This window comes from Salarias fasciatus, chromosome 19 (assembly GCF_902148845.1).
Source record: "Salarias fasciatus chromosome 19, fSalaFa1.1, whole genome shotgun sequence".
NCBI lineage: Eukaryota > Metazoa > Chordata > Actinopteri > Blenniiformes > Blenniidae > Salarias > Salarias fasciatus.
Window position 1 is genome coordinate 10,250,199 of NC_043763.1, and position 25,335 is coordinate 10,275,533.

A 25,335-nucleotide genomic window follows, 5' to 3' on the forward strand; every position below is an offset into this window, starting at 1 on the left:
ATTAAAGACAAAACGGGTTAACTACATAATAAAAAAACAAAATTCAAATCACCAAAAACTTAATTTTTTTTTCTACATTTATGTATATTTTACCTCGTAACCTATGAAGGTCACGTGTGTTTCACACCTTTATTCTGTTGTGAGTAATGTTGCATGATCAGACGTGAATCCAGATTAAGTCGCAGTACAAGTTCTCACCACAAGGTGGCAGAAGCAGCCAACTCTGGTTCTTTATTTCCTCACGTTTCCAACACGTGAGCCCAAAGGTCACGTGGCAGCGCAGTGGGCGTGTCTCTGTGCAGCGCAGGTGCTCGTGTACGGTAGGAATATTTAATTATCATTCTAAGTATTGTAATTTGGATTTGACAGAACAGCTACAGTGTTTAAATACTTTGTGTGATAACATTTTATTTCAGGAATTTGGCTTAATTCAAGTTAATTAAAGTTGCAGGTCTGTTGTTTTTCTGCAGCATAAACGTTTCAAAATGCGAACTGTTTGCTGATTATGCATGATTGAAATTATTTTATCTATTAAGTTAGAGCAGACTTTGATATTTCCCTTTTGCTTATTTTAAAAGTGAAGTCCTCTGTTATCCTGAAGTCACTATTCAGTCTTTTTGTGTAATGAAAGACCTCAGCTGTGTCTCATCTAGTTTAACTCATGTGAATTCTTAATTAACTTAATTCAAGTCATGTAATTAATGATAATTTACAGTGATGTTATGCGAGTCCTGTGTCAAAATATTGCAGCTGCACATTAATTTAACGGACTTCTCATCGACATCCGGTGAGGATATTATGTTACCAATCGAAAATTAACGAAATAAACCCAAAATGCTTTTTGATTGTGGAAGGAAAGTAGAGCTCCTGGAGAAAACTGCCCTCAAGCACAGCAATAACACCTCAGAACAGTAATGTTTCTAAATTAATTTTGTGAGGAGGTGAATTGGTGTTGCAGGGTATCAGCCACACGACAGGTGCTGTGACAGGGTGAAGCATTACAAACATTCACGTATGTAGAGCAGAGATTGTTGAAAATTATTATGTTTATGTAAATAAACACGATGCAATTTTATATCATGCTTTTTAAGTATATCAACTTTTAATGTGCTCATTTAACTGGTTTTTGTGTTCACAGATGATACATTAACTGGAAGAAAGGGCAGAAATGTGGCATAGTATCAACTTTAATGAAATATGGCACATATTGACCTAACAGATTAACATGTTATAGTCATAAGCTTGAACGTCAGGATCAAATATTGATTATCAGATACATTTATGTTTCTACTATTGTCGTAATAAAGTCACCTTATTTCTACGCTTTGCATCATAAAATGATTGCACAAAGTCAAACAAAGCATCTGTCAGTGCAGGAGACGCTTTGTGCATTGTATCATCTAAAACACACACTCACACACACTCACACACTCGCAGCTGAAGCAGCATCTTTGGAGGCTACGCTCCTTAGCAGCTTTAAAATACATGATTGCTATACTCTGCGATATCCAAGGCTAGATAGGAATGCAGGACGTCGCCTCTCACCAACACGTTCCACTCTTGAGTCCTTGGCTCAAACTGCGACTGGAGCTATTCTAATCCCACAGTGACAAAACTGAGGAAGGAAAAGTGCTGGGAGAGCAAGAAATATCAAGAATAAGCAAAAAGCATATCACGTCTTGTGATTTTTTAGAAATGCTATTTTCACTGTTTCACAAAGGCAACATTCGCCATAACTGATAAACTGCATTCGCCTGCAAACTATCAGGAGCACTGTTTACGTCTACTGTTTACGTGGATAGGCATTATTAGACCGGAAACCTGAAAGTACTTGAGAATTATCACATAACTCGCTTAATATTTGTGCCACTGGTTACACACAGCAAAGTAACCGGATGCTGAAGTCCTCACTGAGAGGCAAGGCTGCAGTTTTTTCACATGCTCTTTCAAGGTGCCGAAGGATAGTGAAATGGCTGTGGTGCAGTGATTCCTGCGCGTCGGAGAGAAATCACAGCTCTTCAAGGAAGTCTCCGCGTGTCCGCCGCTCTGAAGGCGATCAGATGACCTCTGAACGGAGCAAAACAGGAACAGTTTAGGAGAACACATCTGCAAGGCTGCACTGGTCATTGTGACCGCCTGTTTTTTGTGTGTGTAGGTCCCTCGTTCTCTGGTTGTTTCCTACCTGCTCGCTGGTGGGTCTGGATTTCCTCCAGGCCGGTGAGCGTTCTCAGAGACCTGCGTTCCTTGAAGGCGACGACAGGGACCATGTCCTCCTCGTTGTTCAGCCCCAGCTGGGTGGTTTTTGTCCCCACGGGGAGCTTGATGGCTTCTTCCACCTTAATGTTGTGAACAGGCTGTGTGTTTTCCTTTGGTTTCACTTCATTTGGCAAAATCCTCACCGGCGCTGATTTCTGTACAAAAAAAAAAAGAAGATGAACGAGATAATCGCTTTGAAGAGAAGAGCAACTTGTGTGGCTTTGGAACATTAGATATTAGACAGTGCTGATGTGCGTCATGCCTTTCCTGGGGCAATGTGCTTTAAAAAAGGGCACTAAATCTCACCATATCTGGAGAATCTGTCCTTCTGGTTCTCCGCATGATCTCCTCAAGTCGCTGGAGAAAAGAAAAAAATGAACGGCTTTGATGAAAAGACAGTAAAGTCCCTTTGGGATTTTTTTTTTTTTTAGACTTTTTACAAATTAGTAATTTATTTTGTTTTTGGATCAAAATCAATTCCTAGATGTTTCTATGAAGAGATCATTTCATCTTTAAATGTTCCAAACCTTTTTGCGGGCTTGCCGCTCTGCCTCCTCTTTCTGAGCGATTATCTCTCGCTCCTGCTTCATCTGCTCAGCATGTGCTCTCTCCTTGGCCAGCTCCTCCTCTCGCTGCGGAGAACACGGACCGACGCAAACACCGTCACAACGAGCGTCATCAGTCCGATAACCTTTGGGTGCAGACGCGGGTCACGGAGATTACTTGTTTCTGCAGGAGGGCGGCCTCCCTCATGGCCTGAGCTCTCTCCTCCTCGGCTCGCCTCTGCTCCTCCTCCTCCCTCCGTCTCTTCTCCTCGATGAGACGCTGAGCCTCGGCCTGCTGCCTCGCTCGCTCCTCGGCCCTCCTGCGCTCCAGTTCCTCGCGGCTGCGCCTGGACATAAATCGTGATCTAACCAGAGCAATGGCCTGTGACTGCTGCGCCGCTGTCCTGTGTCTGGGTGGGACTCCTACCTCTCGGCCTCCTCCCTCTGCAGGCGCTCCTGCTCCTCTTTCTCCCGCTGAAGGCGAGCCTCCCTTCGCTTCTCAGCCAGCAGGCGCGAGGCCTCGTTTGGGTCTGTAGTCCCGGCCGAGGGTCTGTTCACGACTTCTGAAGCTTGTGGCACTAAATCAGCAACAGTTTTGGACGGGCCTGAAAAGAAATAATATCACCTTTAATGGTTTTGAACTCCACAAACACACTCTTTTTTTTCAAACTTACTTCTGTCTCCTTCTGCTCTGCTTTGAGCCTCTTTGTCTCTGTCAGGCAGGTTTGGACATGGCGTCTCTGGTGGATTTTCCTTCCTCGGATTCTCTCGCTGACCTTCACTCGGTTTCCTGACAGGCCTTGTGTTATCAGGGGAGAGAGCAGACGTACAAACAGCAGCCTCCTCCTCAGGGACAGATGGGAGCTCCAGCTGCATCGGGGTCGGATGTCTGCTGATTGATCTTTGGGGCGTCCTTTAAGATCCAGTATAAGAGAGCATATGTCTCACTTTGTCCTCATTACTGTCACTGTATTTTGAATGCACAGAGGAAATATTTTGCCTACCGTTCAGGTGAAGGGGACGCAGGTTGTTTTTGTCGGACTGTGGCTGGTTTTGACGTGCTCTTGACGGGAGTTGATCTGATGTTTGAGCCACTTGATGGAGTTTTCTTAACTGTATCTTGCTGTCTTGCGGCTTTGATCTGGATAAAAAATGAACTGATTAGCATACATGCATAAGATAGAGGACCATAAAATGTGCATGTGAGCCCCAAGGGGGGGTGATTTACCTGGGGCGCACTGATGCTTCTCGGCCGGCTGTTGTTGGCCCTGGGGGAGGCGGATGACCTGTGGTGGGCTGAGCCAGAGTGGTGCTGGGGTCTGTGAGAGGTGGTGGTGGTGGTATTCATGGAGTGGAATGAAACTGCACGGCGACAAACATGGACAACTGAGCCAGTGTTTCGTGCCATAATTACAGGGAATTTGGGAAATATGCACAAATGGTGGGAACAGTGAAAAGAATGGAAATATGAACCGGTGGAGGTTCGGCGGAGAGGGAAAGGCAGCAGCGTTAATGATCCAGAGGGCCAGATAAGTTGTCTGTTGTGGCGGTATTAGTGCTTGGATATCAGAGCAGGTTTGTTTTGCACTCGTGGGTGAGAGTACCTTCTTGTCCAGACTGACAACCGGCACTCTTGCTCCTGGCCAGATAAGAGCATGTGGGAGTAAGGAGCCGACTGACCAGGTTCTTCTCCCATGTTGTCAGTGGCAAGCGGCGTGAAACTAGTACATGGATCAGTATCAAGTTTAAAAAGCAGAAAAAATGAAAGAAAAGGGGCATGCTAAGAATTAGTACTGCAGGAAGAGCAGAAACTGTGAAGAAATTGTTGTGAGCTCAGAAAGATAATGTTAAAAGATGGGATGACGAAGCATATTCATAAACACGCTCTTACCGTTTTTGTTGAGCTTTCTGCCCCGTGTGATTTGACTTAGGGTCTGCTGGGCCTTTTGGCTCTTCTCCAGCGTTCTACGCACTGCAGATTCATATCGCTCCTGGATTCAGAGAAGGACACATCATTGTTATCGATACTTGTGATGCTGTAGTGGAATCAGCAGCCTCTTTGCAAGTAGAAGTCTTCATGTTTGCCACCAAAACTCACTTTCTCCTCTCTCAGCCTCTGCTTGCGCTTCTCCTCCACAGCAGCTCGCCTCCTCTCCTCCTTCAGCCGTTGCTCCGTCAGTCTCTTTCTGCGCTCCTGCAGTTGTTGTTCATAGTAGCGCCTGGCTCGCTGCTCCCTCTCCAGCCTGCTCAGTTCCCGAGAGGCTAGAAAGAATGAACCGGTATTTATAGATTAATATGTATGTTAATGTGATAAGAAATCGAGGACGCTGGACTGGCTTTGTGCTGTGAGTTGTTCCAACATACCCAGAAGCTTCTGGTGCTCCTCTCTTCTTTCTCGTGCTGCTTTGAGCCTCTCGTCCACATTTTGTCCGTTAGCTGTGAAAAAGTCAGGAAAATTATTCCTAATAGTTGATTTGATTTGTATTACTTTTAGGGAAATGAAAACGTGATCATCTAAATACAGACAGACTGTAAAAGAGAGAAAAATAAATGCATTGAGGCACCGTCTGATAATATGGCATGTTTGAAGAAAAGGTAAGCGCTGCCTCAATACAACGGCGTATTATCAAACCTGCAGCAGCTCGTGGAGAAAGTGTGTTGCAGATCTGGGCAGGTTTGTTGAAAGAGCAAATTGCCCTCTTTGTCTGTGACTCTGGTCTGGAATAAGAGCCATTCTCTGAAAAGGAGGGAAAATGTGCATTTTACAGTCCAGGAAGCAATGTGGATGTTACAGTATATAAACAAACTATTATTTTCAACCACATTAAAATTGTGTTAACAAATGATAAAGTGATACATATTAACTGTAAAGACCCTAAACAAATCCAGCTGAGTTTATAAGGTTGTCCAAAACAGGAAACTCAGCTCAACTCAACTTATTGTCACTTAAAGAACACACAGCTAAAACAAAGTGCTACACATACATAGAAACCTAAATAAAAAGTGAGCACAAACTATGTAAAAATAATACAAAATTCAATAAAATGATGACAATAAATGCAGGAGCAGAGTCTCAGGCTGGGTTAAAATCCAAGGGATGAAAGTGGGTTTTAAGATGAGTTTTAAAAACGGACAGTGAAGGGGTTGTCTGATGGATTGGAGTGGCCTTAGGGTCAGCTCCAAATGAAAAGAGCCATTATAATCTGCCTGTGAATAAAAGGCAAAGAGAACATGCTAGCACCTGACCGGTCCACATGAATATGACTGAGACAAGCAAAGACAAAGGTCAAAATGAGGAGGAAACCCAAAGACTCAGAAACACAAGAAATGAGTCACATGTATCCAGTGTTTCTGGGTAAACAACATGAGGGTCTGTGCATCATGTAATCTGTGTTCATGGAGCTTTCCATAATGCCCTCATGTTTGGATACATTTGGTATTTACAAGATTTCCCAGTGGGAATGTTTGATCCGTTTATTGTAATAAAGCATCATCAGATGGCCCTGTGTTTGTGAGCTGGCATCGTTCTGCCTTTGCATCAAGGAACGGCTTGTTTTGATGAGATGATGCACCAATCCTACTTGTAGAAAAGAACTGATAATATTTACTAACCTGCTATTCTGAGAGATCGGTTTCCCTTCCTCTGGCTCTCGATGGTACGTGTCGACAGTGGACCCTGCGATGGAGGGACGACACTCTGCTTCTTCTGCACAGCCATGCTCGGTATTGAGCCTGGAATACCAATGCTGTGGCTTAAAACCCCCTCCTGTCTCTCCTCCTCCTCCTCCTCCTCCTCCTCTTCCTCCTCCTCTTTTGAATTTCTATTTCAAGATGCCTCCAGGTCCTCGCATGAGTGTGCTGTACACAGAACTGCCTCCTGCATCAGCTGCTTGTCCATCTGTGCCTCACAGATGAACTGAGGAAAAAGGTAGTTACAACCCTGATCCAAAGGACTGGAGGTTTTTTAATGTGACGTTATCCACACAGAAATGTCCTCCCTCCAGTACAGAGCGCCGGTCAGAGTCTCGTCTATAAAAAGGCTACTCCCTCCCTACACAGATCTCACCCCAGTGAGCTGCTCTGCTTTACTTTCTCATATTATAGCTGTGTCACTTTAATTCCCCCACCACACTGCCTGCTGGCTGGATGGAGGCAGCCAAAGAGATGCAGCGTTTCCTGGAGGAAGATGGAAAAGGAAAAAAAACAAAAAAAAAAAAAAGCACTGTTAGAAGCCTATCATGAATAATTACCATGACAACAGTGATATAATATCCAGTGACATGAGCTCCCTGGATGTTGACTGTGGTACATTTAATGAAGGAAATAGAATGACGCATGAATGCCTTGTTTTCTTTTTTCTTTTTTTTAACCCATGATTCCTTCCTGATGAATGAAAGAGTCTGACCACTAGATGGAGGTCTTTCTTTGCAGTGAACAAGCTTCCAGTCTTCCTCCTGAATAAGTACACTTCATTCATTTTGGCTGATTTTTGGAGACACATGTTTTTTTGTTTTTTTTTTAATCAAGGACATTTAGAATGTTGTTTTTCAACTTTTACTTGAACTCAGTCAAAGCAACGATTTATGGATTCCAGTTTTTGGTTCACTTTAGACATTTCAGAATTGGTTTGCAGGATTATGTAAACTGTTCTGTGAATATTATTTTAGTGGAAATTGGTGTCTCCTGAGGACACTGCCCTCCCTTAATCTGAATTGGCCATTCTTCTTCTTTTTTAACCTTGAAACAGGATTTCACATCCACCTTGAAGCAAATCCTGTTCAAACATTGACCAGAAATGAAGTAATAGAATAAAGTAATCTGGTCTATAATTGATTAGTACTGATGAAAGTAATGATGTTATCAAGACTAAAGCTAAAACAATGAACTATTCTGAGAATAAATTATGTGCAGTTTCCTGTTACTTCCCAAATAAATGCTTTTTAGTTTTGAACAGCACCCTGTCTCAGCACCAGTCTGCTTTCAGAAGGCAACAACATATGACCACTGCTTTTAAAGTGGTCAACAATACCATACAAAACTTGGATGAGATAATAACTCTCAGGCTTCTTGAAGTAAGCTTATCCATCTCCACTGTAGGCTGGTTCAGCATCAGCCAGAACTCAGTGTGTCCTCTCGGCAGTCATACTCCTCATTTCTCTCTATTACGAATGGATTCCCCCACAGCTGAGCTTTGGGATCATTGTTGCTAGATTACTGTTGGATAATTCACAGCTTTGCTACAAGACAGAAAAATGGACGATTGTCATCTGTTGTCTGTTGAGTCTCTCTTAAAAAGAGACTATAATCGCAGGTTTTTACCTGGTAAATAAAGTATAAAATGTCTGAAATCGATCAATGCAGCACTTTAGAACCTGAGGTATTCATGAGGCTGTGAAGAACTTATGGATCCAAGTGAGAGGAAACATCAGTGGAGATATTCCCACCTCCCAGTTGAGTGTTTCCAGAAGACAACAGAAAACAGCCAACATGTCAGAATCAAGATAACCTGCAGAGCAGTGTTTTTGGTTTTTTTTTTTTAACACTTTTATGGCCTATATGTGAGCACACACAAATGAAATGATTCATTTTGATATTGTTTAAAGACAGCATGTTAATGAACAGACCAATGAAAAACACAAAGCAAAACAGGAGCAAGAAAAAAACTATGGGTTTGGGGTTTGCCTTGTCCTAGCTTCAGGTATTTTCCCTTTTAATTTCTGAAAAGAAATCAATTTAAAAAGTAGTAGCTAGGTCCTGAAGCTATCTCCTATATGGCTTATCCTGTTTGTTTTTTGTTTTTTGTTTTTTTATGGGAGGGGGGCACATTGTTGTTTATAAATCCTCACAGATGCTGGCCTTCAACCAAAAAAATAGCATGGCCAGAGGATTGTGGGAGATACCTGGCAGGGCTCACCCCTGCTCTCAGTAATCATACTACAACTGGGATTAATTATTTTATTGATCAGATTTTTCTCAGAAAGTGCCCAGAATCTATCAAGTATTTGAAAGAAAATGTTTCAATAAAGTCAAAAATTCCACATTTTGTATGAGGTGTTGAAATGAATATATAATCCTGTCCTTGATCATTTGCAGGGTCATGGGAGGTCAGGTCCACCTGGGCTCTGCGTGCTTGCTGGCCAGTGCCACGGCCCCCTCTACCCCCTACCCCCTACCCCCACCCCGCCTCACCACAACCGGGAACAAAGCTGTGGCATCCGCGGAGCCTGAACGGTGCCATGAGGACACACTACACCGCAGTCAGGTGGTGAGCCCACAGAGTCACTGGAGCACAAATAAGATGTTGATTATCAGTCTACAACCAATAGCCAAAATAGGCCTCTGGACACTGGACCGACATGGGATAAGATTGCACGGTTGGTATCAAGTCATTCTGTGGCTCACCCTAGAAGACATTGTCAGAGGTGTCAGTTCAAGGGCTTGGTTGCTTGTTCATACATATTCATAACAGTCAACTCAATATTTCTCCATATTATACTGTATAACAACTTTTGTTTTGATCAGATGTTGGATTATCTTTGCAGTTTTTCATATTCTTTCCACTGTATTAATGAGTGACTGTAAAGTGGCGCCTGGTTTCTTCGGTGCTTAACATTGACTTCGATGACAACAGCCATCAGAGAACCAGGTTAGTATATTCGCCTACAGGGGCAACTTGTAACTTTGCACGACTGGTGACATGGTTGCTGGCTATCCTGGAGGAAGTAGGACGTCTCCTCATCCCCTCCTCGTCATGTAATTAACAGCAGAATCCCTCAACACTGAGGCCAGGTTGGTGTCTCTTAAAGCCCCACAACACTACAAACTGAGGAAAACAATTCATCCACTGCTCTGAAGGAAACTATACTGACATAACTGCATCAGTGTTTTAATAGTTGCATGTTCATTTAATATTGTTGTGGCACATCCATGTGATCACAACTTCAGAAGACTGGTGAAATGTGTAAATCTCTCCCTGAGAACATGTTTCCCTGCATTCCCCTACAAACATAATCTATTTTTTTCCTGTTGTGAATGGTGATACCTGCTCATAATGAGGATGCCACATGCAACACTGACCTGGCCGCTTAAATAATTTAAAGCCTTGTTTCATCGGATACCAGCAACTTTAGACGTTGACGTATGGCTTACAGACTGGCTGTATGTGTAATTGATGAGATGATGAGTTGTACTCCAGCCTTCAGTAGATGCGGCGTTGAATAGAGGTTGGTAAAGCATGCCTCGGCTCAACAAAATAAAGCAACATCATCAATGCGTTTATAGCAGCTGGTTCTTGGTGGTGTGATGCATCACACGCTGGCTTTCTGCAAGCAGCGGCATCGCTCAGTGACAGATACACTCACATGACTCAGAAGTAGATCCGTTTTTAATGTCTGGAGCTAAAATGTGAGTGAATTTGAAACAAAGAGCAAAGCACATACAAGTTGAAATCATTTGGTGATCCAGTGATAAAGCGCAGCGTGTCTGCCCTGAAGATCCAGTCCAGAGCTGCACCCTATCAATGATTAAAAGGAAGCATTCTTCCAAGTCGGCCGGCCTGACATTCTGTTTACTTGCATGCAATTCGATCACATGTGACATGGCAATATATTGATGACCCTGTTTGAAACTTTTCCAATTGCCTGCTGTGATCAATCAAATACTTGATCATACACTTAAAAGTTATCTCTAATGGTTTTAATCAGCACAAAGCAACAGGAGTCTCTTGAAAATTCATTATAATGATTACAGAAGCATTCACTGTGTTTGAATGGTTCATCTTCCATTGATCCTTTAAACCGCTTTAGCTAATTCAAGGTTGCAGGGGGGTTGTTGCCGCTCCCAGCTGACTTTGGGTGAAGGACGGTTCATAAGTCCATCACAGGACAAACACAGAGAGACGACTGATGTGGAATCCTTCTGTGAGACAGGAGTCGAGGTTTCGACGCTGCACAAGAGGGATTTATTGGGGATTGCAAGCAATACAGGCAGAAATTCAGCTGAGAGCAAGGCTGCCACTCCGGATAAAACCCCAAGTCAAATGTACAGTCGTCACAAGAAAAGCATCTGTTGTTCCTCAGATGAAAGTTTACGATTCCAGTCAGCCCCAGTCAAAGCAGTGTGTCCTTCACAGTGTCCCACAGAACCTGAAGTCAAAATATCTCACATCAACTGGCAACCACACAGAAGTGGAGTACCAGAAGCCTCTCAGACATAAGAGAGGTGTAAAAGAGTGTGTTTTTCCCCCCCCTCCCTCCCCCACCAAAAAAAAAAAAAAAAAGTACAATAACAAATAACATCTTGGACACAAAATGCTGCTTTCTTTTAATGTCTTACACATATTTATTTTCCTGTTGAGGGCCTGTGTGGATTGGCAGACTCTGCTCACAGTGACGTCTCTCAGCAGCCCCTAGTTATAGTTACCAGTCTCAGGTTCAACACTCATGCACTATTCATTGGTGTATCACATCACTCCAGCCCAACTCCAGACTTGGACAAACCCAACTCTTTTCCTTACAACTTTACTTTGTGGCCTTATTCTTAGCGCTGTGTAAAAGTGCAAAATGTTGATGTAGCGTTTCTTTGAGTTCTAGTGGGTGAAAAAAAAAAATTCAACGAAGTTCGACTGGTGTTTTTCCCAAAAGGAAACTTCCTGGAACTGCGTTGAGGACGGAGACAAGAGAATCATTTTTCTTGCATGGTATGTATAATCAAACTGTTTCAATTCCTTAGTAACAGCACGTCAAGCAGAGATCAAATGCAACAAGTAAGACTTGTATTTTCCCGTCTTCGTGTTTTGCAGTGTGCTCGAAGGCTTTCTGGGATGACTGAGTTTGATTTCAGTTATCTGGTCTGTTAAGCTGTTTTGGAGAGTTTTTTTTTTTTAACTTTTCAGAATATTACATTCAATGTTTGCTGTTCTGATTGTTTGTGTATTGGTTATTATCATTCTCAGAACATTTTTGTTGTTTTGTTGGAAAATTGAGCTCAGATTGATTTAGAGAGAATTTGTATTGTAAGTTTGAAACTAATTTTGGGTACTATGGAGCATGCAATGAAACACATTGGATTTGTTTTCTCTTTTTTTTCCATTATTTTAAGCTCTAAAAATGTGAAGAAACTGATCAAAGCATGTGGGAAAGTGCTGCAGCCACTTATAAAAAAAAGTGGTTTGCGTAAATAATTATTTATTGCAAAAAATCAGTATCTCATGAAATTAGTCGCCTTTACCATGCAGTCATAGATACAACACTTTGCTGATTAATTTCTGCAGATTAATTATTTGAGATGTATTATTTTTCCACAATGAGTGTGAAATGTATCCTCTTCAATTGAGGTATTAAGGTCAGCCGATTTAAATAATTTAGGAGATCTTTTAAAAGCTAATCCAGGGTGTGGTAGCACACTGACACCTCTGACAATGAGAGCGTACCTGCTGTGGCATTTGCTTTGTTGTGGCAATTATGTGGTGAAATTTCTGCTAAGCTATGTGTTTCGGCATTCAGTAATTCTTCACTAAATCTTTTAAATGATCCTAATAAGTAAAAGCAATTGGCCACCTATTGTGTTCTGTGTGTTGGTCATGCATGGATGATTAAGTTAATGTGCTTTTTTTCAAAATGTTTAATTAAATGAAAATAGGAATATGTCGCTTTTCATGCAGCATCTTTATGTAGTCATCCTGAAAGTGCGAATGTATTAAACACGACATTAAATTTCTTTCACAGAGCACAGAGGATTGTTTTGAACCATGAAGCGCAGTAAGCACCGCGGACACAAGGAGGACAAAAATGGAGGTATCGACCGATCAACCAAGATGATTAATTGAGAATAAATTAAGAACGCAACAAACTTATTACCTGTTTCAGGCTACTTTGTCTTATGATACTGACACAGTGATCACAGTGTAGATTTTTGTCAAAATCATCTGTCAGAGGGTTTTATAAAGTATGCTGCCATATTACAGGTACAGATAGTTTATTGTTTTCGACGTCCTCCTCAGATGAGCCAGCGATTCTGGAGACGGAAAACCTGGACCGTCAGGGCATGTTCATGGGAGGAGGCCCCGACCCGGACACCATTTCTCTGGCCTCAGTCACAGCCGTCACCACCAACGTCTCCAATAAGAGGCGAGCACGTTTCCACTCTGCTTCTGTCTCCGTTTGAATCGTTTGAATTGTTCATAATCCGGACTCCTCAATGTCTCGCAGGTCAAAGCCAGATATCAAGATGGAGCCGAGTTCAGGAAGGCCGGTTGATTACCAAGTAAGGGAGAGTTGTTACAGTTTTTTTTCTCTGCCTGGTGTAAATCAGTAAGCCTCTCGAACACTGACATCGATCCGTCACCGGGTTTCAGGTCAGTGTGACGGTGATTGAAGCCAGACAGCTGGTGGGATTGAACATGGATCCCATGGTCTGTGTGGAGATCGGCGAAGATAAGAAGTACACTTCAATGAAGGAATCCACCAACTGCCCATATTACAACGAGGTGCAATTACAGCAAATAATATCTACCAGGATTTCTTTAAATATTCATAATTGATGGGGAAACTTGATTCTGGGCTTAAGCCGGATTACAATAAAGATAAATCTATTTATAAACTATATGGAAAGTTAATGCTTATATTCTAAATAATTTTCTTTTCCAGTATTTTGTGTTTGACTTCCACGTCCCTCCAGACGTTATGTTTGACAAAATCCTGAAGCTGTCTGTAAGTTTTAAAAGATTCAACAAAGAATATCGAACCATCTGTGGTCACTTTGCAAGTGTCTGAGTGTTTGATTTCCCGAATCAACATTCAGGTGATTCACTCCAAAAATCTTCTGCGAAGTGGAACCCTGGTCGGCACTTTTAAGCTGGATGTTGGGACCATCTACTCTCAGCCGGGTAAAAAGTCAATAAGCATCTGCATCGGTATTATTGCTCCACTGGGTACACCACCTACATTTCTGTTACTGTCTTGCAGAGCATCAGTTTTATCACAAATGGGCTCTGCTGTCCGACCCCGACGACATCACAGCCGGGTGTAAAGGCTACATCAAATGTGACGTCGCTGTGGTGGCGAAAGGAGACACTATAAAAACTCCACACAAAGCAAACGAATCTGACGAAGACGACATAGAGGGGCGAGTATAACCCAGCTATAAAATGCCATCAAACAGGGAAAAAAATTCAGAACACAGTCTGCAACTATTTAGACACAAAATCCTTAACTGACACAAAAGACTTGCTTAAAAAAAAAAAAAAAAAAAACATGCTCCTGTTTCAGGAATCTCCTGATCCCAGAGGGAGTGCCTGCAGAGCGACAGTGGGCTCGTTACTACCTGAAGATCTACAGAGCTGAAGGACTCCCCAGAATGAACACCAGCATTATGGCCAACGTGAAAAAGGCCTTCATAGGAGAAAATAAAGACCTGATCGATCCTTATGTCCAAGTTCAGTTTGCAGGACAGAAGGTGACCATTTGACATTGGATACAAATATTCATCCATCGCATGTCTTTGAAGCTAATTCTTCTTGAAGCAGTCAAGATATGAATTGCACTCCCTTGTTGTGTTTTTGTAATTTTGTAATTTCAGGGGAAGACATCAGTTCAGAAGAGCTGCTATGAGCCCATCTGGAATGAGCAAATTGTGTTCACCGAGATGTTCCCGCCGCTGTGCAAACGCATGAAGCTCCAGATCCGCGACTCAGACAAAGTGAACGATGTTGCTTTGGGAACGCACTTCCTGGACCTGCGCAAGATTTCCAATGATGGGGACAAAGGTGACTTTTTATTTACTATTTCACTTTATACCAGAACCGAAGGGCTGTGATGTTAGTGATATAAGAAAGCAAACGTGAGTTTTTCTTCTTTTCGTCAGGTTTCCTTCCCACTCTTGGACCCGCCTGGGTCAACATGTACGGCTCCACTCGCACCTACACGCTGATGGACGAGTACCAGGAGCTAAACGAAGGGCTGGGGGAGGGCGTGTCCTTCAGGGCCCGTTTACTCATCAGCCTGGGCGTGGAGATCCTGGACACCTCCTCACCGGACATTTCCTGCTCCACAGAGGTGCAGGTGGAGGGGGTACCCAATATCTCAGAGGTAGGTCCCTGGCAGGAGGAACGTCCATACAGAATAAGCCAATTGTTTCCCCCCGCTGACAGGTCATTGTGCTCCTGCAGTTATGAATTATTAATAGCCTTAATTTAGCTCCTCTACTGCATTATTAACAGCTGTTTGCAATAACGGAGCTTCTTTTTTGTTGGTAGACAGAGTAAGTCACTCTGCAAATTCTACCCAGCCCCTCACGACAACGTAAAACCTGTCAACGTTTGTGAGTGACAGCAGTTATTTTCAGATTCTCATGATTACTTCTTTTTTTCTTTTCCCAACAGGCTGCTACTGGGAAGGTTGAGGAGTTTTTCCTCTTTGGAGCTTTTCTGGAGGCAACAATGATTGACAGAAAGATTGGCGATAAGCCCATCAACTTTGAAGTCACCATAGGTAACAACTGAACTGAAACTGCTGGCAGTAGGTTCAAATTAGCTGTGAATGAACCTTCTGTTTAAGTCACAAAGAGCGTTTTGTTGTTGTAATTCACACGATGGCAAGCAGTTGAAGATTTCACATCTTCAAGCAGCTGAAGCCAAGTTTTCCCCGGTTGCCAGGTTACTACGGGAATGAGATTGACGGGGTTGCCAAACCAAAGACAAAGGGGAAGAAAGGCGACGGCGACGAGGAGGAAACTGAACTGATCCACAACTCCAGTGAGGAGGAGGCCGACGACGACGGAGACCTGACCTCGGTGGCGACTACTCCACCGATGAAACCCGTCATCACTGACCGGTCAGGGCAATGATAATATCGTGGAGAGCGAGATGGCAAGAAAACCCATCTCAGAAATTAAGATATAATGTTTGCTTTATATTAAAGCCACTTTTGAATTGATTTTCATTGCTTTATGTAAAAAAAACAGACTTTTTTTTTAATGTTCTGTTGATTTATTTTAATATTCAAAACTGAAACTATGATTTAATTACACAGTAATTACTTCCACCTGCCGTACTTTGAGAGGAAGCCGTGTATTTATATCAAGAGCTGGTGGCAGGATCAGAGGAGGAGGCTGTACAACGCCAACATCATCGACAATATTGCTGACAAACTGGCAAGTCACATACTTAAGGAGAGGGAGTCAGTCAAGCCAGAAGTGACAGTGGGGTAATTGTAATGATTTTGTTGGACGACTGATTCTTTTTACAGGAAGACGGATTGAACGACGTGCAGGAAATCATCAAAACAGAGAAGGCTTATCCCGAGCGCAGGCTCAGAGGGGTCCTGGAAGAGCTCAGCCAGGGATGCAGGTTGTATTCACCAAAGTTTATGTATCTGATCTTAAGTGATTTGAACATCCAGTCTGAACAAGGTTTGACTATTTCAGTCAGTTTCTGTCACTGGCGAACAAGGACCAGAATCAGTCGGGCAGGACCAAACTCGACAGGGAGAGACTGAAGCTGTGCTTGTCAGAAGTGGTATGACGATTGTGAAAACATTTTTTTGAAATATATTTCAAGTTGTTTTGTTATGTTTTACTCAATTCTGGAGTGCTGTGTGGTTTCAGGAGACCATAGGTCAGCAAGCGAAGGCCATGAGATCACAGGTGAAGAAAAGCACCGTGAGAGATAAGCTCAAGCTGGCTCAGAACTTCCTCTCAAAGATGCGCTTCCTGGCTGACGAAGTGAGAATCACAATTTTAACAACAATTCAGTTTGTCACGATTACATTAAACAAATTAGGTATTTGAATGATGTGTCTAACTTGCTGAATTGATTTTGGTTGCAGCCTCAGCACAGTGTTCCCGATGTGTTCATATGGATGATAAGCAATGGGAAGCGTATTGCTTATGCGCGCGTTCCCTCCAAAGACATCCTGTTCTCCGGGACCGACGAGGAGAGGGGAAAGGACTGCGGCAAAGTCAAAACAATCTTTCTCAGGGTAAGGCGTAACGTAGAAAAATAGGTTTGTTTTCAAAGACACCTCAGACAAATCAAAGACCAGGACGCAACAAAATGAGAGTAAAGTGGAAGAACATGCAGCGCTCCCATTGTAGGAAGTCGTCAGAGTTTTAGTTTTGACCTGAACACTCCATCGTGGTCACAAAGAAAGTACATTAGTCCCCTAACATGTTGTGATATAATTGTTCAGTTGCTGTGCAGCAGTAATGGAACTAAGTCGATTTATTTTCTCTCCAATAAAGATCCCTGGTAAGAAAGGTTTCGGGCCTGCTGGTTGGACAGTGCAGTCCAAGATCGAGATTTATCTGTGGCTGGGTCTGAATAAGCAACGAAAAGACTACTTGAACGGCCTGCCCAATGGATTCGAAGAGAATAGGCTCTCGAAAGGACCTGGGCTCCCGACTACTCCTCCCATCAGCCTCACCTACATGAGTAAGATGATCATCCTGCTCAGTATGCTCAGACACAATTCACATGCAGCTCCTATATAGACATCCATGGTGAAACTAGTTCTGATTTGCACATCTATCAAATGCGAGTGACGTGTTATAAATGGTGTTTGCAGTGAAGCAGATCTTCCAGCTGAGGGTCCACATGTACCAGGCCCGTAGCCTGTTTGCAGCTGACAGCACAGGCCTCTCGGATCCCTTTGCAAGAGTGTTCTTCTCCACACAGAGCCAAGTCACTGAGGTGAGCACTGAGGTGAAAGCTCCTTCCTGCTGAAAAGAAACTGGATCGTTCTGAATGTTTTGCACTCTTGCAGGTGCTGGCTGAGACTCTCTGCCCCACCTGGGACCAGCTGCTGGTTTTTGAGAACGTGGAGCTGTTTGGAGAGGCCAGTGAACTGAGAGACGACCCTCCGATCATCGTCATCGAAATCTATGATCAAGACACTGTGGTGAGGGTTGTTTTGCAACAAACACGTCTCCCTGTTTCCATTTGGAAAATCCTGCCCTCACAGTTCGAATTACCAGACAGCAACTTTCTTATCTGCTCCATCTTTTGTCAGCCGAATAATTCAACAGTTTGTCTGTCTTTCACTTGAAATATGAGAATGAACATGTCAATTACAGCGAACACCAGCATGCGATACGTCCATCATACTGCCTTTTTACAATTACGTTTTACCTAATACCATTCACCTTTGTATTAACGTGTTTGTTAACTGACCGTTTTATATTTGCTCCTGACAATAACACCATTGTCTGGGATGACCCTTTGGATAAGTAGAGTGTGGATTGGGTTGTTGTACTGTAGCAGCACTGTAATGCGTGCAAAGTAGACTGTTCTCAAAGGCATGCAAGAGGGATAAGGCATTTCCACAAGCATGAATGGAAAGACCTTTGATCAACTTATCCCTGTTGCATTCCTTTACCTGAAATTTTGTGGGGGTTTTTTGTATGTGACCAACAGGAATTTGGACTCTTTGTAACCACTAACTGCAAGAAAGATTAAGTTGTACACCATTTTGATGTGTAGCTATCTCATGAATTTTTAAAATCTATTTTGCAGTTCACTGGTTAATTCGGGGATGTATTTTTGTTATTTTTCTTTCCTTTGGGCTCTTTTATTTATGGTTCTTTTCTTTAAGTCTGTCTGGAAACATGTGCATCCTGGGCCATGTTTCTTCCTCCTAAGAGAAAAATTACTAATTGTACCGTATTCCAACTTCTCTAATCACCTCTTCAAATGAACTTATTGCAAATTAAAAAAAAGAAAAAGATATATCTTGGGTGGTTATATTCAGATGAAATATCATGTTTCATTGTGTGTCCAGGGTAAAGCTGACTTTATGGGCAGAACTTTTGCTAAGCCCGTGGTCAAGATGGCGGACGAGCACTACGGCCCCCCGCGCTTCCCTCCTCAGCTGGAGTACTACCAGATCTACCGTGGGAACTGCACCGCCGGGGAAATGCTGGCAGCCTTTGAACTGCTGCAGGTCAACTCATCAGAGTACTAACACCGTCCACTTGTGAGCTTCCAATCCCTGCGGCTGCTCACGCTGCTTCCTCGTGCGCTCTCTTAGATCGGTCCCAATGGAAAAGCCGACCTTCCTCCAATAGACGGTCCAACAGATATGGACCGTGGCCCCATCCTGCCTGTACCACTCGGCATCAGACCAGTGCTCAGCAAGTACAGGATTGAGGTGAAGACTTCAGCTTAGTATATGGTTCAAAATAATGTAGAAGAAAAGCATGCCATGTCTGTGAATCGAATTGAACTCACCCACCATTCTTTTCTCTTAGGTTTTGTTCTGGGGCTTGAGGGACCTGAAGAGGGTGAATCTTGCCCAGGTGGATCGCCCTCGTGTGGACATCGAATGTGCCGGAAAGGGAGTCCAGTCTGCTCTCATCCCCAACTACAAGAAAAACCCCAACTTCAGCACTCTCGTCAAGTGGTTTGAAGTGGTACGGTCTTTATTCATTTACTCCTCCCACTGCTCAATTTAAAGCATTAGTTTTTCCTATTCTATATAATTTACAAAAATCATTAACAGTTGTTGAAAAATAATTTTCTCAAAGCATTGTACTTTTTAAAAAGAATGTTGGATTTTTTTTTTTTCAATAATTTTTTTTGACTCAGGACTTGCCTGAAAATGAGCTGCTCCACCCTCCACTGAACATCCGTGTGGTGGACTGCAGAGCTTTTGGCCGCTACACTTTGGTCGGCTCAATCGCCGTGACCAGCCTGCGCAAGTTCATCTACAGAGGAGCAGACAAGCAGGCCAACAACTTCTCCAGTACCGGTATGAATCTACACCTGGAGGCAAATGGAAAAACACGTAGTTTAAATTACAAATAGCCATTTACCGGTACTTACAGTACTGTAAGTAGTAAAGATTACACGTCTGTTTATCTTTCAGAGGAAATTATTGTGGTCAGCTTGGATTCTGAGCCTGCTTACAAGAAGATGGAAACTGTGGTCAAACTAGACTCTGTGAGTATGAAGTATTAGATTTGCACGTTACTTATGGAGATATGCATTGCTGCGTCTGAGATAATGTCGATTTATAATTTGTTCTTGCAAATATTCTCACCATTTCACTTTTTTGCTGTCTGGTGTTTTTCTTTAGTGCTCCGACGCTGTGGTCAAAGTTGAGGTAGGTCCGATTCTGATTCTTTTAACATTTGCATTAAAAAAAAAAAAAATCAAGAAGACCTCACTGAAAATACCTGTAATGTCAAAAAATAAAGGATGATGATAAGGATGGAAAAGGGAAAAAGAAGAAGAGGAAGAAGGGGGACGAGCCTGAAGAGGAAGAACTCGATGAAAGCATGCTGGACTGGTGGTCCAAATATTTCGCCTCCATTGAAACTCTGACAGAAGTGAGTGACATGAGCCTCCTGAGAAATATCAGCTGGAGTGACAAAATCAAGCTGAATTACAATATTGTGTAACTTTATTAGCTTAGGCGTCACTCAGTAATTGAAGTACGCTTCCACTTGTGCAGGCTCTCAAGGCTCAAGAGGCCGCTCTCTCTGACTCAGAGGACAAAGATGACATGGACATCGCAGACGGTGGAGGTAAAGACAAATCTTCATTTAGGGTTTTTCACAGCGTTACAAGCTCCATATAATTTTCTGTGCATCCATCTACCTCAGTATTCACATAAAGGAAATTGTGTCTGCAGTTATTTCTTTTTTCATTGAACTCTACGATGTTTAAAAGTGTGACGTGTTCCGTAAATTTGATAAATCAGACAAAGAAGCTGTTATGTGATCAGTCTTTGTTGCTATTTTTTTTAGTACAATTGAAACACATTGGACACCACAAAGCCATAAGGATTTTTATTCCAATAGATTTTGACATAAAATGTTTTGTCTTCAATAAGTAAAGAAATGTGTTGATTACTGTAAATGCATGCACCACTGCCTTTTATAAAGCTACTAACTGTTTTGTTTTCTCCTACAGTGCATTAGTGAACCTCGTAGTGCCTTCATAGTCCAGGATTGCCTCCATGTAGATGCTGACATGAATCCAAATTTCCATTTGTGGGACAAGTGCTTTTTTTTCTCTCTCTCCCATATATGCATATTAGCTGTATGCTGACCATGAAAGTTGTCACTGATATCATTATAAATGAAGATACAAAACAAATGCAGATTGATGAATTACTGATATGAAGTAGACTTGAAGCTGGAAGCGTTTCCTCTCAGGCTGTCAAAGGGGAAATGTTGCATGTCATGCAGCTGCAGGATACACTGCTTTACATGTTGCATTCAGTCTTGCAGTTTGAGACTTCACACCTGCCTGGAGGATCACGCGACCAAGTATCTCCACTGAACTGTATACTTCAATAGCATACAATTCAATGGCATGCTTGCTATAAAGGGTTTTGGCAACTTTCATGTGGAATTCATGTCTCGAGTGGTCTGCTCCTCCATCCCCTCTGTGCTCTGTTCTCGCTGCTAACCTGTACTCAGATATCAAACCCGATGACTCTCCTGTGAAAGGCACCAAGAGAGGGAAGGGAAAGAAGGAAAAGAAGAAGCTGGCAGCTGATCCATTTGAAAAGAAAAAGCCAAAACTGGATGAGCTGAAGGTATCAGCTGAATTCACAAGACACAGACGGTTTTACACGTGCATTTGTTGGTTGAAAAACACATTTCAAAGTTCTTGTGTGTTCTCAAACAAGGTGTATGCCAAGGAGCTGGAGAACGAATTTGATAACTTTGAGGACTGGCTGCACAGCTTTAACCTGTTCAGGGGGAAAGGCGGTGATGATGATGACCAGAATGTGTTGGATGAGGACAGGATTGTTGGAAAATTCAAAGTAAGCTCAATGAAACTATATCAAGATCATCATGACTTCATACATAAATGTGCCATTTTGGATGCTGTGGTGTGTGATCATTTCTAGGCAGTGGGTTTAAGGCTGATATGTACTCTCTCCTTGGTCTACTTGTCAATGTAGGGTTCGTTGTGTATGTACAAAGTGTCCGACGACATGGCCAGAGACACGAGCTTCGACTCCAACATGGGAATGTTTCAGAACATTCCTCACAACGATCCCATCAACGTCCTCGTCCGCATCTACGTCATTAGGGTAAGCTGCATGTTTGACGGTGTAAATTAAGAACCGGTTGGTGTAGCAGGATCTTCCAGGAAAGTCATATAATAACGTCACTTTCTCAAGTGAACTTATGCTGGGTTTTTATTTGACAGGCGACCGATCTGCATCCAGCAGACATCAATGGGAAAGCCGACCCCTACATTGCAATCAAACTGGGAAAAACGGAGATCAAGGACAAAGAGAACTACATCTCAAAGCAGCTGAATCCCCTGTTTGGCAAGTAAGGAGAAATACCAAATTTCATAATCATTTATATGAGCTTTTAAGGTTTTTTTTGTAATAAATCTTTTGAATGTTTTCAGATCTTTCGACGTGGAGGCCACATTCCCAATGGATTCAACACTAACCGTGTCAATTTATGACTGGGATTTGGTGGGGACTGATGATCTGATTGGAGAAACCAAACTTGATCTGGAGAATCGCTTCTACAGCAAACACAGGGCCACATGTGGAATCACGCGTGCCTATGCCATGTAAGCATCAAAGCCTGAGCTCCTTTTGGCCTGTAATGAAGATTGTAGGGTAACTAGACTCTGACAGCATGTTTTTCTTTCAATAGGAAAATACATTATGCACTCACAAATCCAGTTTCAGGTAGCTTTATATTGTGTTTGGTCTTTTTCCTCAGTCATGGTTACAACGTATGGCGAGACCCGATGAAACCCACGCAGATCCTGGCTAAGCTGTGTAAGGATGGCAAACTCGACGGACCCCACTATGGCCCCGGAGGAAGAGTGAAGGTGGAGAACCGTGTCTTCATGGCACCAACAGAGATAGAAGATGAAAATGGTATTTTATGGCTTTTTTCCTCCCACTCCAATTTAGCCAGTTGTTTATGAGAAAACTACAAACTACACCTTGTGCAAGAAACTGGATTTTGTTGTGTTTGTCAGGTTTGAAGAAGCAGACAGATGAACACCTCGCGCTGACTGTGCTCAATCACTGGGAGGAAATCCCACGTGTCGGCTGCAAGCTCGTTCCCGAGCATGTGGAGACCCGGCCGCTGCTGCACCCCGATAAACCAGGAATAGAACAAGTATGTGGAACTATTAACTTACTCCTTTTCAGTCATGATCACATCTTGCATGGTTTCATATTGAAAAGGTTATGTTTTCTTATTTCTTATTGCGCATAGGGAAGAATTGAGCTGTGGGTGGATATGTTCCCCAAAGACATGACCGCACCTGGTCCTGCACTTGACATTTCACCAAGGAAACCGAAGAAGTATGAGTCTGAAAAGAAAAAAAAACACACACACAATAGAAATACATGTCTTTGAAAATGCACTGAAGCAGTTTAATGTTTCATTTGTGATATTTTGCTGTTTTTGCCTGTGTGCAGGTTTGAACTGAGAGTGATCATCTGGAACACAGATGAGGTCGTTTTAGAGGATGACGACATTTTTACTGGTGAAAAATCCAGTGACATATTTGTGCGAGGGTAATTATTAGTCACAGTTTGAATTTTCTCCCTGTTTGTGTGTGTTTTTCTTCAGGCACTCTGATTTCACACTTATTTCAGGCTAAATGGTGACTCCGATTGTGTGCCTCTCACTATTTGTTCTGTGATGGATTTGATAGATGTTCATTTACTTTCTTTTTCTTTGTCTGAATCCCTCTGTCAGTGTTTTAGGTCTCAGAATAATCCAAACAGGTTCCTAGTTATCTTGATTCCTCATTTGTCCCCTGTGTAACAGATGGCTAAAAGGACAACAGGAGGACAAACAGGACACCGACGTCCATTACCACTCCATCACTGGAGAGGGCAACTTCAACTGGCGCTTCGTCTACCCCTTCGATTATCTCATGGCGGAGGAAAAGATTGTCATCTCAAAGAAAGAGTCCATGTTTGCCTGGGATGAGACTGAGTACAAGATCCCTGCTCGACTTAACCTCCAAGTTTGGGACGCTGATCATTTCTCTGCAGATGATTTCCTCGGTATTTTTGTCGATCTTTTGCCATTTTACATTTTACAGACTGGATTAATGAAGGTTTAGAAATACCAAACAGAAGAAACTATTATCATTTTGTCAGTTTTTGTTACTTTTTAGTGCAATCTTAGCTGCATTTCATTTCATTTCCAAAATGTCTCCACAGGCGCAATCGAGCTCGATCTGAACCGCTTCCCTCGCGGTGCAAAGACTTCCAAGCAGTGCACCATTGAGATGGTGACAAACGAAGCAGAGATGCCCACGGTCTCCATCTTCAAACAGAAGAGGATCAAAGGATGGTGGCCGTTTGTGGCCAGAAATGAAGAAGATGAGTTTGAGCTCACGGTGGGTCGGAAACTGCACAGTTTGAGTCAAGCCAACACAGCCAACATGCTGAATTTTCACCTGATGATTGAGAATCTTCATTTTGATTTTGTAGGGAAAAGTTGAAGCGGAGCTGCACCTCCTGACAGGGGAGGAGGCAGAGAAAAACCCAGTTGGTGAAGGACGAAACGAACCAGAACCTCTGGAGAAACCCAAGTACGGAGAACACTTTCTTATCACCAGACTTCTCTTTCAATCTTGTTTTTTTTTTTTTTTTCCTATTGTCCAGTTTTATTCTGAGCTTCTATTGTTGCTCCTCCAAAGAACAGACTCTTACTTTTTAGGTGCAGTCATGCTTATGCCTTGTTGAACTGTTGAAAGTCCAACAAAAGTAGATTAACACTGATTTAAAAAGCTCTAATAAATAAAATGCTAAAATGAAATGGAAAAAAACCTAAACAACAATAAATTTGCATAAACAAACAATAAAGAAGTTGTAAAAGAAATTCGATGAATTGGGGAGAAACATTTCTATGAATTTACTTCAGTCAAGTTCTGGACTCCATCTTCTTTCTTTACATGGTAAGTTGCTGTTTCTTTGTGTCTTTTGTACATTTCTACCTAGAATCATCCTCTGAAGAGACTGTGAGCTCTTTCCCAACCTGGCCTTGCCATTGTTTCAGTAATGTCAGCTACAATTCCATTAAAATTTGACTCGGGTGAAAACTGACGACAGAATGATCCGCTGCATTGAAGTCTGTATTACTGAACGTGCACATTTCTGTCCCTCCAGCCGTCCAGACACCAGCCTTCTGTGGTTCCTCACTCCCTTCAAAGCCATAAAACACTTGGTCTGCACCCAGTACAAGTGGCTGGCCATCAAGATTGTCACTGCACTCCTGGTGCTGGCTATGCTGGCTCTTTTCCTCTACAGCATGCCTGGTTACATGGTCAAGAAAATGCTGGGAGCTTGAGATGTTGCTCAGACACTTCTGCAAGAAGGTTCCAGCAGTTTCACTAACCAAATGACTTCTTCTCTCTCTGTTTCATACCACCTTTCTTCTGCCCTTTCTCCTCAGTCATAGATTTTTAAATAGAAATATTCATTGTAATCAAATCAAATGTCAACATGCATCATAAATACTTTTTGTCAAGTGAAAGAAAAACTATTTTTCTATACTTTATGATTATTTTTACACATTTTGGGTC

At 42.5% G+C, this 25,335-nt stretch overlaps 2 protein-coding genes across 2 annotated transcripts; one reads left to right on the forward strand and one right to left on the reverse strand.

The window, feature by feature from the left end:
- Positions 1-1,983: 1,983 nt before the first annotated feature.
- Positions 1,984-6,699, reverse strand: map7a (microtubule-associated protein 7a). The gene is made up of 16 exons (XM_030117480.1): positions 6,668-6,699; positions 6,414-6,586; positions 5,434-5,538; positions 5,166-5,237; positions 4,900-5,063; positions 4,693-4,792; positions 4,406-4,522; positions 4,030-4,187; positions 3,806-3,942; positions 3,476-3,714; positions 3,229-3,379; positions 2,980-3,148; positions 2,784-2,888; positions 2,563-2,613; positions 2,183-2,411; positions 1,984-2,067 (listed from the first exon to the last, which is right to left on the reverse strand). The coding sequence occupies exons 1-16, from the start codon at positions 6,697-6,699 to the stop codon at positions 2,057-2,059; spliced, it is 2,013 nt and encodes a 670-aa protein (XP_029973340.1). The 3' UTR covers positions 1,984-2,056.
- A 5,850-nt stretch (positions 6,700-12,549) lies between these two features.
- Positions 12,550-25,111, forward strand: LOC115406875 (otoferlin). The gene is made up of 41 exons (XM_030117132.1): positions 12,550-12,595; positions 12,802-12,928; positions 13,010-13,064; positions 13,156-13,287; positions 13,448-13,510; positions 13,602-13,686; positions 13,766-13,925; positions 14,069-14,255; positions 14,379-14,565; positions 14,664-14,887; positions 15,181-15,289; positions 15,454-15,631; positions 15,830-15,950; positions 16,046-16,146; positions 16,224-16,314; positions 16,404-16,520; positions 16,625-16,777; positions 17,040-17,229; positions 17,363-17,487; positions 17,561-17,695; positions 18,575-18,736; positions 18,824-18,943; positions 19,044-19,205; positions 19,381-19,543; positions 19,661-19,734; positions 19,871-19,897; positions 19,992-20,123; positions 20,249-20,315; positions 21,252-21,340; positions 21,434-21,571; positions 21,713-21,844; positions 21,964-22,091; positions 22,174-22,344; positions 22,500-22,660; positions 22,765-22,907; positions 23,007-23,095; positions 23,213-23,311; positions 23,568-23,809; positions 23,969-24,147; positions 24,242-24,342; positions 24,920-25,111. Exons 1-41 carry the CDS (start codon positions 12,550-12,552, stop codon positions 25,098-25,100), a joined length of 5,346 nt encoding a protein of 1,781 aa, XP_029972992.1. The 3' UTR covers positions 25,101-25,111.
- The last annotated feature ends 224 nt before the right edge of the window (positions 25,112-25,335 follow it).

Bases quoted from the DNA above. Each gene is read 5' to 3' on its own strand.
- map7a (XM_030117480.1), bottom strand. From the start codon at position 6,699: ATGGACAAGCAGCTGATGCAGGAGGCAGTTCT. The intron at 4,188-4,405 runs GTACTCTCACCC...ACACTGGCTCAG, and splicing joins TTGTCAGTCTGGACAAGAAG to TTGTCCATGTTTGTCGCCGT. The intron at 3,149-3,228 runs GTAGGAGTCCCA...ATTTATGTCCAG, and splicing joins CAGAGGGAGGAGGCCGAGAG to GCGCAGCCGCGAGGAACTGG.
- LOC115406875 (XM_030117132.1), top strand. From the start codon at position 12,550: ATGAAGCGCAGTAAGCACCGCGGACACAAGGAGGACAAAAATGGAG. The intron at 16,315-16,403 runs GTATGACGATTG...GTGTGGTTTCAG, and splicing joins AGCTGTGCTTGTCAGAAGTG to GAGACCATAGGTCAGCAAGC. The intron at 23,312-23,567 runs GTAATTATTAGT...CCTGTGTAACAG, and splicing joins AGTGACATATTTGTGCGAGG to ATGGCTAAAAGGACAACAGG.